The following is an 11992-nucleotide window of genomic DNA, read 5'->3' as shown; positions in this document are numbered from 1 at the left end:
AAAAAAAAATAAAATTTTTACTAGTGCCTTACATTATGGTCTTTGTTTTATTATTATAAGTACATATCGTAACAACATAAATATTATAATATATTTTTTTATTAATATGTACATTTTGCTCATATATTGATGTGATGTTTAAAGAAAGAAGGAAGAAAGAAAAAAAAAACGAGGAGTGAATGAAATTGAGAATATTTTTGTAAAAGAAAAAAGGAAGTGTTTAATTGAGCGAGAGACAGGAAGGAATACGTAATTATCATGAAATATGAGTTTATTATTATATTGAAAAAAATGTTCTGACGAATTTGTTTATATTTGTACGTTTACAACATTTATTTTATTAACATATTTACGAATACATTATATATTCTGCTTGTTTGTTATTTATCTTGTATGATTTGTTATAATTGTTAATATGTCAGTTAGGTTTTGTTTATCGGTTTTTGTCGTAGCAATATTTCGTTCTAAACCTATTACTAAATCTATTATTAATCATCTCACATCGATTGGTCACAATCTCTAATTCATTTATTCCATAACAGATGTACTGAATCCCCCCCAATTAATGAGGTTTTTTTTTATATGAGATTAAAATATATTTAAAAAATTTGTAAAATATATGAATAAATATCTAATTTATTATACATCCGCTATTTCTTTGCGACGCTCAGACCAAACGGTTTGACGCTCTTTATTTTCTTTAAGAGGATCTGAAAATACGCAACAAGATTAATTTATCTTATTATTATTATCATTAATTGCTGATCTGTTTCCAAACTCACTAAATTGTCTTTCTCGATTTTCTGCTGCTGCTTCTTCCTGTTCACCAGACTGTTGGAAACTTTCGAATGTTGCGGTGCCAACTTGTATTGGCTCGGTCTCTTGCTGTGCCTCAATATTTTCTGCATCAGAATGTTATTTTTGCGCTCGATTTCTCGCAACTCGACATCGTACGCCGGTTTACTTTCAATTTGCGTCTTCTGCAGAGCATTACTGATCAAATTGAAATCCAATATAAATTCTTCGTTCTCCTCGTTCTTCAACAGATCGTCTTCGGAATATTCCGAACTGCTGATGTTTCCATCCGATTCTTCGCTGCTCAGCAAATTTTCTAGAATGTTGCAATTGTCTGCAATTTCCTTCTTCAGGGTTTCTGATGGTAACTTAGTTTGCTTTCTAACTTTTTTAATTTTCAGGCTTCGTTTTGAATCGGCGCTCGGTCCTCGTTCGGATTCACTGCTTGCCGTAGACATGCTGTGTTTATAATAACTTTGTAAAATGGACGTGACACTCAAAATTGTTATTTTTGTTTCATCGTTTCCATAAGTTACTTTCATACAATATAATTATCGTTTGATTCATATCCGTTTATTCGTTTCCATAACTACATACTTGTAGGGTTGCCACCTCTCCGTGTTTTATAATTCTTCAAGTGCGCTTCATAGTGAAATTCAAACATTTTGTGCCGGATGTTGGGAATTCATCTACCCTATTTTTTATAAATGATCCGATTTACCATACTTTATCAAGAGTTTGTAAAATATTATAAGAATACAGAAGTCAGATTTTCTTATAATAAAAATGTTCTAATGATCTTATAGAATAGAAATACTATTAGGATGATATACTTTTATAAAATCATTGGATTGTTTTTTTTTTGTAGTAAGCCTTGGAATGAGTAACATAAATCAAATATAGCTGCTTGATTCATAGAAGGACATGAATCCAATGTTTAAATTAACCTCGACTTATACGTTAATGAATTAATTACAATTGAGAATGCAGCAATACATGAAAACAATTATTTGAGCAGTAGTAATGTTGATAAGCAATTTATAGTGTTCTCTGAATAATAAAATGAAATTATCAGTGATTTTTAGATAATTACTTTAGTTTGTGGTTAATTACAGATACGCAACCACACGCGCATTAGTGTTTAAAAATTATCTTTTATTTGTGTTTTATATTTAAATTGTATACGTAGTAGATTTTATATGGTTTTATATCTAGATACAATATTTGCTACAAACATAAATACAGCAACAGTATATTATTTAGAAATTGTTAAATATTTTGCTGGTAACGTGTAGTGTTTTAAAAACGTTATTTGGAATTGAAATTAGTATTGTAGAATTGGTGATTTCTTTTCGATAAGTTTGTCATCAGCGACCAAAAAGAAGAAGAATTAAATTAAAGTAGTCGGCAACCTTGAGAATCGAGCTGTTCGAAATAGTTGTAATCGTAAATCCCGGTTGCTTTTCTATCATCCGCATTAGCAAATGTCAAAATAATGTAAATCCCTGAGATCAGTATTATTATTATGTTATGAAGAGTGTTTTCGTTTTCTGTTTTTTTTTTGTCGTAATATATTTATATTGGGAAGTTTGAGGTTATAGTGGAAGGAAATCTATGCTCAAAATGAATAGCAACCGTTTGATATTTTGGTTAATTTTTACAATTTACTGGTGCAATGGTCACACAACTAAAGATGAACCCGATAAACTGAAGAACGATAATGAAAACAAATATCGGATGAACAGGGAGAAAAGTACTTACACTATGCTCAGTGAGTCAATTAATCAGGCAGTCAATAATGAAAGTAAGTGAATGTATTTACTGTTAACACTGGGACTCGAATATATATAACATATGAATTCTATTGTAGATTTACATGAAACTTGCAATAACGATGACTTCACTTGCTTAGCAATGGCTTCCAATGATAAGCTGGGATTAGAAGCTATTAGGGCTTTGCATCAGCAGTTGGATGATGATGCTAATGGAAATATAGATCTGTCAGAAACTGGAGATGTAAGCTGACTGAAATCCAATACGAAAATCACCTTTTTTGTTGTTTGTTGTTGTAGTTTTTAAGGGAGGATTTGAAGCTGGATTCAGGGTATGAAAAGAGACAAAAAGTCTTCCATTTTAATGATGATATGCATATATCAGTTAAGGAATTGTGGGAGGCCTGGTTGAGGTCAGAAGTTCACAACTGGACTATTGAACAAACTACAGATTGGCTTACTGTTTGTGTGGAGTTGCCTCAATATGTTGATCATTTCATTAGGCATAGAGTTACAGGTGCTAATTTACCTAGGTAATTTTCACGAAACTAGTATTTTTCAATGTGTACAAGAATGTTATTGTAGATTGGCTGCTAATAATATGCATTACTTGAGTATGCTTGGAATCAAGGACCCAATTCATAAACAGAAAATTTCATTGAAAGCAATGGATGTTGTTCTGTTTGGGCCACCTAAAGGTACTTATTTTTACTTAATATCTCTCAACCAAAATCATTTGATATAAAAATATTTAAAGTTAATATCCAACTATATTATTTAAGATAGTCAACATTATTGGAAAGATTTTACACTTATTACCCTCATTATTATTGGTGGTATTGGTTCCTGGTATGCTTTGCAACAGAACAACAAATTTAAAAGGAAATTTAATCGCATGAATAGAGATTTGGAAGGCCTGGAGACGCTGCAAAAGGAGTTGGAAGAAGCCAGGTTAGCAAAAGAAAACGTTGCCAGTGAACAACGAGATTTGCACAAATCAAATTCTGATTTAGAAGTTACAGAACTTAAAGCTGAAATCGAGGTATTATATTTTATTCATTTCATTATTGTTGATCAGAAGTTATGTATTTATTCATTTTATTAGATGTTAAGAACAGAACTTCAAATAGCAGAAGGTGAATTGAAGGACAGGTGTTGGTCACCACCGCCAGGTCTTCAACAATGGCTTCAGTTAACGCATGAAATAGAAAATAAAGCATATATCAAAAAGAAGATATCTGCAGAGAAACAGTTGCAGCAAGCAAGAGAAGCAGTACGTTCATTGCAACGCAACGTAAATGTCCAAATATTAATATGTGAATTTGTAGTGCGAAAAATTGCGGAAGAAAAGATCTAGTTTAGTTGGAGCTTTTGTATCGACGCACGGCAAGTCTATTGATGAGGTGGATAGAAGTATAGTTGAAGCTAGAACATCTCTAAGTGAAGTAACTCAGGAACTTCAAGAAAGAGCGCACAGATGGAAGCAAGTAGAATTACTCTGTGGCTTCAACGTAATTAGCAATAACGGACTGCAATATCTAGAAAGTATCTTGTACAGAAACTTGAACGGGCGAGCATTTGCATTGAGAGGTAAATGTAAATTGAACACTTATTTTCTCTTCTAATTAATGTTCTGTTCTTTACTAACACACAGTTTAAAGTCTCTAGTAGAATATTGATATTAACACTTCTAGTCAATGTCATGTTATTTTAGACAGTAGTTTTAAAGATTGAATATTAAATTATTGCCATTGTAGGGAAAATGAGTAGTCAAGATGATTTAGATGACGAAGCCAGTTCTATTTACACAACTGCAGGTAAGAACTTATCTTTTGACGATGAAGCTCACGATTACTCAGAGTGATTCTACTTTTCCCCGATTCGGATTGATTTAATATATTATAATAATTTGCTTAATAGTTTTTTTTATAATTTGCATTTTACATTCTTAATTGTGTTAAATGAGGTGGTTTGATAATAAGTAGCGACTCATAGATACAATTATAAGTTTTGGTATATCAAGTTTTAAATAATTAAGAAAGAATTAATTCAATTGCCAAAATTAGTTAATGAATATGTACAATATTAGAGATCTATATATATTTAAAAAAAAAAGTGTATTTATAGTGAGAGTTTATTATCTATAATTATTATATTTTCATCTAAGAGTTGTTTCAAGTTTAGGATTCATTTTGCCTGTATTTTTCGTCTTTATTTTTCGATTAATATTAAAGCACATTAAATTCAAAATAACATTTATAATTATTGAATGTATAATTTTATTACTTTGTTTCCTTTCGAGTGATCCAATATTCATTTTATTACGTTTTTGTTTGTTACTAGTTGCAGCAATATAATTTTAATACACTATACAATTAGAATAAGTAAGAAGGTAAGAGACAATTATATGAATACATCGCTTCAAATAACTCGCTTGGGAATGTGTGTGTAATGATCCGTTGTAGTTGATAGATTTTGTAGTACTGTTGTTGTGTAATCCGTTGAAAGTATAGTAATTGGTATAGTAGTAATTCATAGAGACTGATCTATATATAGAAATTTATACGTGTGATAGTTATTATTTAGAACAATCAACATATCTGTGTAGGACCAATGGAGATCAATCAGACTCAATGGAAAGAAGTGGATTCTTCTGGAAGCGAAGCTAGTAAACAAGAAGAGGATACGACTGAAAAACCAATAAAATTTATAGTTGGCTCGGAAAGGTAACAGTTAATCATATTATTGTTATCGTAATAAAACCAAAAACTAATATTTTTCACGATTCTAGTGAAGAAATTCCAGTTGCGGCACGAAATATATCAGTTAGAAGTGTAAGCAATAACAGTATAGTGAGCAGTTCGAAACCAACAGGTGCAATAAATAGGTCAAAATCGCACGATTCCAATATTTCCGAAATAAGTTATAGACCAAAAGCCGTCCAAGGGGAAATCTTATTAGAGAATACACGGCCTCAAGCTGCGAAGCCGAAAGTCATTAAAGAAACTGCTTGCGCCGAAGACGACGTGTACTCGACCGATTCGTCCGTCGTAGATGACGATGTCAAGAAGAAGAAAAGGAAATTGTTCGGATTCGGAAAGAAGAGCAAAGCTAAAGATTAACGACGACCGATTGCAATAATTTATTTAGAAAATTTTAATGATTATCCTTTAACCCGTGATCTATTGCAATTTTTTTTTTTGTATTAAAAACAAAACAAAAATTGTCATGTCTTCCAGTTCTGAATTGTGGTATAGATTATAATTTTATTCTATTTTTATTCAACTTCTATAATTTTATGCAATTTTATTTGATATATATATATATTATATTTATTTGGTAGTGTTTTCAAATGATTTATAGTAAAAACAATAATAATAATAGTAGCGTATCACGTGACCTAGGTATGAATGGATTGAAAAATTTTTGAGTTATATTTTGAATATACTGTTATGGAATGTTATCTATAGAAAGGAAACCAATATATACAAGAAAATAGACTGACGTGTATTCTATACCAAAAGTGTACTTGAAAAAATATTAATATAAATATCATACTTCTCAAGAAAATATTTGTTTAAAATTACTTTACACATTATTTTAGGATTCGGTGGATAGGAGGTATTATATTTAATAAATGTAATATATAAAGATGAATAGTTTAGATGTACAAAATAATATTTTTTAAATAAGTAAATAAATATATACATGTATATATTTATTTAATTATTTATTAACAGGTTTTGTTCGTAGGCAGTGCATCTTACACATATTCAACGATATAATTAAGGTATATATCGATTGACTAGCGCATCGGCCTCTTCTCTGCCCATCGACCACATTTGATGCCAATCACTCTTTTCATGTGGATCCTCACAATCGTAAACTGATTCTTTGCTTTTATTCAATCTTTTATAGTCGTCGGTGTGAGCATTCTCGCATACATAACATTCGAACGAACTAACTCCATACTCTTCACCGTACTTCTCGTATCCGTAGACTCCTCGAGAAAGCGTTCTCATTAAGTTTAAATTCGTGACTTTGTTATGAGTTTTGTGCTCTAGATATTTGTCGTAAAGTTTATCGTTCTGGTTAAGCTTCAGTATAAACTTAGCCAAATCTTTTAAGTCTGGAAAATCCCTCATGTGTATAATGGAATGATTGTTGGGAAGCCAATCCTTAAAAAAGAATAATTGGTATTAAAGATTAATAACAAAAAAAAAGGACACGAATCACTTGATTACAAAGAAATGCATTCCATAGATGTGATTTTTAACATTTCTACAAGATGATCTGCATTTAATATGCATCAAGCAATTAGAATCACCGCGCAAGCATAGACTATTGCAGCTGCTGCAAGAAGTCAATGCTTTCGCAGATTCACTACCGAATAAATACATTGACTGTAGATGATCCCAAGTAAATCGGTACTGATCCAGCGATTAGCGGCCTCCATAACTTTTCCGTGATGTAATCAAAACATTGAGCATTCTCGATAGCCAATACGAACTTGTAGCGCGATACAAAATGCATAAATTCTGGTTCGTATAAGTTATAAGTCCCGTTTAAATGGAATCTAAAAACGTCATTATTATTGAATATATCTGAGTGAGAGTAAATGCAAGAACAAATTGATGTTTTGTATTTCTTGTTTTTTACTTTGCTGGTAACTTCTTGTTGTTCAAACAAGGTCCGTACGAATCCACCTTGATGTACTTCATTAGCTCTTTAACGATTATATCTCTTCCGCTCGGGGTGTCGCAATCGGAATGCAGGTAAAATACTGGAGCCAATTCTGTAAGCATCGCGTTTTTCAAGGAGGTCTTCTTGTGATATTGCTTGGACATTAGTAGGGACACTTCTTTCAAATACTGCAGAGGCAGAGGAAACGAACTGAATCTACTGAACGTCGATGTGATTGCGAATAGATTCTGCACGCGTTTGTCCATAAATAGGGCAAGATTTTTTGGCGATTCTTCGTGAAATATCGCCCACGGTTGGTCCCTGTTGTCCGGTAAATTGTGCAAATCGAATTTACTCCCATAGAACATCAAAAACTATAAAGAAGTCAAATAAATTGCAAAAATTTTACTTTTGCTAAAATGCAAAATATAATTACTTTCGTTTTGGGATTGTGGACATGATCACGGTTAGATGTCACGAAGCATTTGAATACATCGTTACATTCGATAATTCTGTCCTTGATTACGAATGGTGTCCACCATATAATGACTGGATCTTCTGTTTCGGTGGTCATCATTGCCTAAAACAATGTTCAATTTATTTAATTTTTTCTTTATGGTATCATTTTTGAGACGAAGAGACAATCTTGTCCCTTGTGCAATTTTACATGTAAATTTGCCAAATAAATCACAATGAGTGATGTTTGCCATCATGATACAAGAAGTATAATGAATCATAAACAACAAATATTTATATATGAATCATATTTTATTACAAAAATTAATATCCATTTTGTAATAATTATAATAATTTGTTTTAACTATAACACTAGAATTTACAAGTTACATTAAAAGGATTTGCGGTAGATTATTTCATAGATTGATAAATTATTTATAATATATATTCAAAAGCTAAGCAATACGTCCGCAAATGAGGTCAGCAGACATACACTACTCCATTTAACTAATTGAACATGGTTGAGTGGTCTGTGAATTGCTTGAAACACAGGCTAAAGTCGCCTTTTTATACTTAGTCTTAGCTAGAAATTCATTCGACGAATACCAATTATATAAGTTATTTTAATTTCCAAATTGTTTCCATTGTATTCCATATTTAATCTACAATTATATTGATCACATTCAATGACCTAAAGCTAAGTCAGATTCGGCATTCGTCATAATACATATTTCATATAAAACTTGATTTTCATTTCATTACTAGTAATTATAATATTTTAAAATTGTACTTTTTTTTTAAATCTACAACTGATTTGTTTAGAACAATCTACTATATTTGTGTTAACATGCAAGTTCAAGATACAAGGTCAGGATCACGATTATGTAACAATTCCTTTTCTAATATGTATGAATAAAGTTTATAGTTGAATGTAGACATGAATGAGGGTCATGACCTCTCTAGAATTTTAAGATTTAATATATATTTGGCATGATATTATGTGTGACAATAATTACAGACAATAATTGTTGAGATAAATTTAAGTATTTACATTTTATAAATATTCAAGCATTATCAGTTTCTAGCGTATTCATATTCATATCCGTTGATTCTCGTTATCACAATATTATTTCAGATTTAGCTCACTTAGTAGTATTATTATAGGATATTGTCAGACAAGTTCTAGTGTCTGCTGTTGACTTAAGATGAGACTAATGATCAACTTGAAAATGAAATGAAATATTTGAAAGCACAGTATAGTAGTTAGTATTATGGATACTCGGCGACATTCGGAAAGATTCAAATTAATTATGAATTGAAATAACCGTTCAAATAAAAATACTAAAAACGTTTACTGATAATGTGTATTCAATGATGGATTAGTAAATAATTTTTTAGTAACAAGAAAATGAAGATACCTTACGCATAAGTACAATCATATAACCTATAATGAATAGAGCTATAATACTTCTTATTTTCATTTTTGCTAAACAGAACATAGTGGTGACGGTTTGCTGTTTTTTTTAAATTTAGAATGAATGTATTGGAATGAATGCTGCGGTTGATCACTAATTGGAATTCGAATTGTGATTGCACGTTTCTGATCTTTCCGTTCTTTGATCAACTCTTCTCTCTTCTGTATTTCTCTTTTTTATATATACAACTTTATTTTTCGCGCGATTTATGTTTTGCGTGTGCGAGCACGAAGAATTCAAACTGGAACTATGTTCATTGAAATCGCAAACAATTTACTAGTGCAGTGGACGAGTTGGGACGTCTGTTCAGCGTTCAGGTATATAGTGTATTGGTGCGCATCCGCATGCGCGACACTTCGGAAGTGAGTTGTATGTTGTGAAATGTTCTCGGGATTCGTTCTTTCTGGTCTGTCTGCGGCGCTGTAAGCAAACGACCTTCTTTGTTGCTACCATCTCCTTATATTTTAACAGAAATTCGGTAAGTGAAACGCATTTTCTTGAGAGAACGTCCCACGCTCTCCGTGCCGACACCAAAATCGTGTATGTCCATTGACTAACAGAAAATAGGTAGAATTGTTTGACTGTTCATTTTTTCATGTTTCCTTTATGGATCCTGCACGTGTCTATATCAAATTTGTCGTGTATTTCGCATCTATTTTAAAAAGACACCGCCGCATCAAGTGTACGTACATACGCATCATCCATCTGCCAAATCAACTAGATCATCATCTCATGTGTTCGTTCATCTCACTACATCTTAGATGCATCTATCTATTAATTAGAGTGTGTGACAGATTTAAATGTCACAACATTAATATAAAATTTTAAATATTTTTTAAAATACTTTTTCTTTTGTCAGTCGCCTTTTACACTTTTATTGTTATTTTCCAATAACAAATAACTGTTGAAAAAAAAATTAATAGACATTATTTATATATGTGCATTGATTGTTCATAGAAAACAAGGGTTTATGCTATGTAGTAGCCATGACTTTTGTTTTAAAAACTTTGTTTAATATTTGCTATATGTCGATAAAATCTCATTGTCAAACAAAATTCTGTTAAGGAAAAAGATAATTAAATTGTAACAGATGTTTCGTACGCTTGCTAATCCGTTGCTAAATCAATTTATTGTTTCAGAAAATGGCAACTGAAAATGAACATGTTGGTGATTGCCCAGAGGATTTGGAGTATGCCGAAGAGGAGGATTCTAAAGACATCATGAAGTTCCAACGTGTGTTGGATGCTCTACAGAAACCAGCTATCGAAGAGATGATGGCAGCTCTACCAGCTCCTGTGAAGCGTCGCATCAAAGCCTTAAAGAAACTTCAATTGGAGCAGATCAACATTGAAGCTAAATTCTTCGAAGAAGTTCATGCCCTCGAATGCAAGTATCATAAGATGTACGCTCCTCTGTACGAGAAGAGGCACACTGTCATCTCTGGTGAATATGAGCCCAAAGATGATGAATGCGATTGGGTGTCAGATGAGGAAGAAGAAATAACAAAGGATTTGGAGGAGAAAGCGAATTTGGCTGAAACACCTAAAGTTGAGGAAGATGTTAAGGGCATTCCAGACTTCTGGCTCACCATATTCCGTAACGTGGATTTGCTTTCTGAGATGGTGCAAGAACACGATGAACCAATCTTGAAATACTTAACAGACATAAAAACTAAATTTATTGAATCCCCAATGGTAAGCATTAAAGATAGATCAACAAATGTATTATTGAAATGTGTGTGTATAACGTTTTCGTTTTGTTCTAGGGTTTCGTTCTCGAGTTTTATTTTGCTCCAAATGAATACTTCACTGATTCAGTGCTTATTAAAGAATACGATATGAAGTGCTTACCAGAAGCAGATGATCCGTTTGGTTTTGAGGGCCCTGAAATTTTCAAATGCAAAGGTTGCACAATCAACTGGAACAAGGGCATGAATGTCACAGTGAAGACAATGAAAAAGAAGCAAAAGCATAAGAGCAGGGGCGTAGTCCGAGTAATCACAAAGACCGTACGCAATGATTCGTTCTTCAACTTCTTCGAGCCTCCAGTTATTCCAGAAGACGTCAACGAAGATGACGTCGACGAGGAGTTGAGATTGATCTTGACGACTGATTTCGAAATTGGTCATTACATTAGGGAAAGGATCGTACCGAGGGCTGTTCTATATTTTACTGGTGAAGATATTGAAAATGAAGAAGATGATTATAACGAGGATGGCGAGGAGATGGAGGAAGAAGATGATGATGATAATGAAGATTGTAACGAAATTGCCAAGAACGCTAAAGATAATTGCAAGCAACAATAGATATAAATTTTTATAATGTTTGTGTTTGCATTTACATATTCTTGTAATATTTTCGGACATATAAACAAATAAAATCATTGTGAACTCTTTGACTTTATTAGGCATTGTGTAGAGATTAACTGCCTTGTCTAAATTCGTTAATTTGAATGAAGTTTTAATATAGTTTTTTTTTAATGTATTTATATTTTATTTCAAAATTAACATTGTACTCAATAATAGAGGAATATTTCTTATAAAATACTCGGATTATTTTGTCAAACCCACTTTTTGTTACTTTCATATCTAAAATGTTATAATAGTTTATTTACTATTACATTGCTATTATCTTTAATGCTGTTTACTTTGAACGATCATCTATTAAAATTAAAATTGTTATAATACTCGAATAAATAATATTCTTTACAAATTGAGCACATATTTTTTTTTGCATTGTTCTGAAAGTACTGGTTCATTTTATAACTTTTGTACTTCATTGCCATCAAAATACATATTTTAATACAATTACG

General features: G+C 31.8%; 4 protein-coding genes across 6 annotated transcripts; 2 read left to right on the top strand and 2 right to left on the bottom strand.

Moving 5' to 3' along the window:
* Positions 1-354: 354 nt before the first annotated feature.
* Positions 355-1604, bottom strand: LOC108569247 (cilia- and flagella-associated protein 97-like). The gene is made up of 2 exons (XM_017930725.1): positions 783-1604; positions 355-710 (listed from the first exon to the last, which is right to left on the bottom strand). The coding sequence occupies exons 1-2, from the start codon at positions 1335-1337 to the stop codon at positions 651-653; spliced, it is 615 nt and encodes a 204-aa protein (XP_017786214.1). The 5' UTR covers positions 1338-1604; the 3' UTR covers positions 355-650.
* Positions 1605-1985: 381 nt separating this feature from the next.
* LOC108569249 (stromal interaction molecule homolog) lies at positions 1986-5825 on the top strand. Of its 2 annotated transcripts, XM_017930727.1 has the most exons (10): positions 1986-2599; positions 2666-2811; positions 2868-3100; positions 3153-3265; positions 3350-3609; positions 3673-3840; positions 3896-4157; positions 4325-4384; positions 5176-5293; positions 5359-5825. In XM_017930727.1, the coding sequence occupies exons 1-10, from the start codon at positions 2410-2412 to the stop codon at positions 5687-5689; spliced, it is 1881 nt and encodes a 626-aa protein (XP_017786216.1). In that variant the 5' UTR covers positions 1986-2409; the 3' UTR covers positions 5690-5825. The 2 variants fall into 2 exon arrangements, with proteins under 2 accessions (XP_017786216.1, XP_017786217.1); XM_017930728.1 differs by lacking the exon at positions 4325-4384.
* Positions 5826-6251: 426 nt separating this feature from the next.
* Positions 6252-9423, bottom strand: LOC108569243 (alpha-(1,3)-fucosyltransferase 10). Its single transcript, XM_017930718.1, has 5 exons — positions 9125-9423; positions 7687-7830; positions 7227-7624; positions 6966-7143; positions 6252-6745 (listed from the first exon to the last, which is right to left on the bottom strand). The coding sequence occupies exons 1-5, from the start codon at positions 9203-9205 to the stop codon at positions 6353-6355; spliced, it is 1194 nt and encodes a 397-aa protein (XP_017786207.1). The 5' UTR covers positions 9206-9423; the 3' UTR covers positions 6252-6352.
* Positions 9424-9553: 130 nt separating this feature from the next.
* LOC108569244 (nucleosome assembly protein 1-like 1-B) lies at positions 9554-11664 on the top strand. Of its 2 annotated transcripts, none has more exons than XM_017930719.1 (3): positions 9554-9659; positions 10321-10875; positions 10947-11664. In XM_017930719.1, exons 2-3 carry the CDS (start codon positions 10324-10326, stop codon positions 11484-11486), a joined length of 1092 nt encoding a protein of 363 aa, XP_017786208.1. In that variant the 5' UTR covers positions 9554-9659; positions 10321-10323; the 3' UTR covers positions 11487-11664. The 2 variants fall into 2 exon arrangements, with proteins under 2 accessions (XP_017786208.1, XP_017786209.1); XM_017930720.1 differs by lacking the exon at positions 9554-9659 and adding an exon at positions 9673-9748.
* Positions 11665-11992: the final 328 nt, after the last annotated feature.

This window comes from Nicrophorus vespilloides, unplaced genomic scaffold (genome assembly GCF_001412225.1).
Source record: "Nicrophorus vespilloides isolate i.1.1-1 unplaced genomic scaffold, Nicve_v1.0, whole genome shotgun sequence".
Taxonomy (NCBI): Eukaryota; Metazoa; Arthropoda; class Insecta; order Coleoptera; family Silphidae; genus Nicrophorus; species Nicrophorus vespilloides.
The sequence above is the reverse complement of the archived record's forward strand: the minus strand, read 5'-3'. Positions and strand labels throughout refer to the sequence as shown.

Coding starts and splice junctions, on each gene's coding strand:
- LOC108569247 (XM_017930725.1), bottom strand. CDS start 1,337: ATGAAAGTAACTTATGGAAACGATGAAACAAAAATAACAATTTTGAGT. Junction 711..782: donor AAATCGAGAAAGACAATTTA/GTGAGTTTGGAA, acceptor GCGTATTTTCAG/ATCCTCTTAAAGAAAATAAA.
- LOC108569243 (XM_017930718.1), bottom strand. CDS start 9,205: ATGTTCTGTTTAGCAAAAATGAAAATAAGAAGTATTATAGCTCTATTC. Junction 7,831..9,124: donor TGATTGTACTTATGCGTAAG/GTATCTTCATTT, acceptor ACATTGTTTTAG/GCAATGATGACCACCGAAAC. Junction 7,144..7,226: donor AACAAGAAGTTACCAGCAAA/GTAAAAAACAAG, acceptor TGACGTTTTTAG/ATTCCATTTAAACGGGACTT.
- LOC108569244 (XM_017930719.1), top strand. CDS start 10,324: ATGGCAACTGAAAATGAACATGTTGGTGATTGCCCAGAGGATTTGGAG. Junction 10,876..10,946: donor AATTTATTGAATCCCCAATG/GTAAGCATTAAA, acceptor GTTTTGTTCTAG/GGTTTCGTTCTCGAGTTTTA.
- LOC108569249 (XM_017930727.1), top strand. CDS start 2,410: ATGCTCAAAATGAATAGCAACCGTTTGATATTTTGGTTAATTTTTACA. Junction 3,610..3,672: donor AACTTAAAGCTGAAATCGAG/GTATTATATTTT, acceptor TCATTTTATTAG/ATGTTAAGAACAGAACTTCA. Junction 4,385..5,175: donor TTCTATTTACACAACTGCAG/GTAAGAACTTAT, acceptor ATATCTGTGTAG/GACCAATGGAGATCAATCAG.